At 52.0% G+C, this 1,459-nt stretch overlaps 1 protein-coding gene across 1 annotated transcript in view; it reads right to left on the bottom strand.

Moving 5' to 3' along the window:
- Positions 1–39: 39 nt before the first annotated feature.
- LOC101848718 (ankyrin-3) overlaps positions 40–1,459 on the bottom strand; it is a gene marked incomplete in the record, with an annotated part of 25,443 nt that continues 24,023 nt past the window's right edge. The window contains 1 exon segment of the mRNA XM_013090815.2: positions 40–772. Coding sequence (XP_012946269.1) covers positions 419–772 — 354 coding nt within the window.

The following is a 1,459-nucleotide window of genomic DNA, read 5'->3' as shown; positions in this document are numbered from 1 at the left end:
ACACACAGAGGTACACACAGGCCGTGACACGAGACACACCAGACACACAGAGGTACACACAGGCCGTGACACGGGACACACCAGACACACCAAGGTACACACAGGCCGTGACATGGGACACACCAGACACACAGAGGTACACACAGGCCGTGACACGAGACACACCAGACACACAGAGGTACACACAGGCCGTGACACGGGACACACCAGACACACCAAGGTACACACAGGCCGTGACATGGGACACACCAGACACACAGAGGTACACACAGGCCGTGACACGAGACACACCAGACACAGGATGATGACTCAGGACCCTGCCTCCATCAGGTATCTCTTGATGATGTGAGGAATGGGAGCTGCTCCACGAGACACGCGACACGAGACACACGACACACACAACACACAAGACTGTGCCTCAGGAGGACACCTCCATCAGGTATCTCTTGACGATGTGAGGAATGGGGAGCTCCTCCACGCGCCCCGCCAGCTGCCTGTCCATAGACTTGTAGATGGACACCCGCGCTATCTCCTTCAGCGACCGCGGAGACTCGCTCATGGCGTTGATCATAGACAGGAAGTCGAGGCTGCCGTCGCACAGCGAGGACACGGAGGTGGTGGGGGTGAGGGCGTGTAGGCGGGCATCGTTGAGCGGGGCCAGGCCGAGGGGGCGTAGATGAACCATGCTGCGTGTCGCGCTCAGACAGCTGTGTAGTGCTGCGTGGCTCATGCTGTGGTAGAACAGGAGCAACACGCGCTGGACAGACACGTTTTACAGGCGACGTTACTGGTGTCAACCAATCATTACATGCGACGTTACCGGTGTCAACCAATCATTACAGGCGACGTTACCGGTGTCAACCAATCATTACACACTTTGTTTTAGTTATAATAAAGTTTTACGGCGCTGGCAACAGCATCAGGTGGTCATATGAGTGCCAAGGGGTGGATGTCAACAGAGAAGTCCAAATGAGGAATCAGGCTTACTCTGCTCACCTCTCTAGCATCAACAGCACAAAGTCTGCTTCGACTATCAAGGCACCCCGGAAATAGCGGTTCACAAGAGAGTGACAAACATACAAAAGAAGTAGAGGAAAATGACGATAGTAAGGATGAGGAAAGAAAAAGCAGCAGTTCCCCCTATGTTGTTCCGGCACAGTATGAGCATGACATTGATGAATCAACCCATTTACAATTCTACTGTGCATAAGAACATGTTAATATCCCCCCTTTGGGAATGGCGTAAAGACACTTCTGTCAGAGGCACCACCCTGAGGGTAATCATAGAAACATACGACGTGGGAAACAATCATAGAGACATACGACGAGGGAAACAATCATAGAGACATACGACGTGGGAAACAATCATAGAGACATACGACGTGGGAAACAATCATAGAGACATACGACAGGGGAAACAATCATAGAGACATACGACGTGGGAAACAATCATAGAGAC

This window comes from Aplysia californica, unplaced genomic scaffold (assembly GCF_000002075.1).
Source record: "Aplysia californica isolate F4 #8 unplaced genomic scaffold, AplCal3.0 scaffold01549, whole genome shotgun sequence".
NCBI classification, from domain to species: domain Eukaryota; kingdom Metazoa; phylum Mollusca; class Gastropoda; order Aplysiida; family Aplysiidae; genus Aplysia; species Aplysia californica.
Note: the sequence above shows the minus strand (reverse complement) of the source record. Positions and strands in the feature narration are given on the sequence as shown.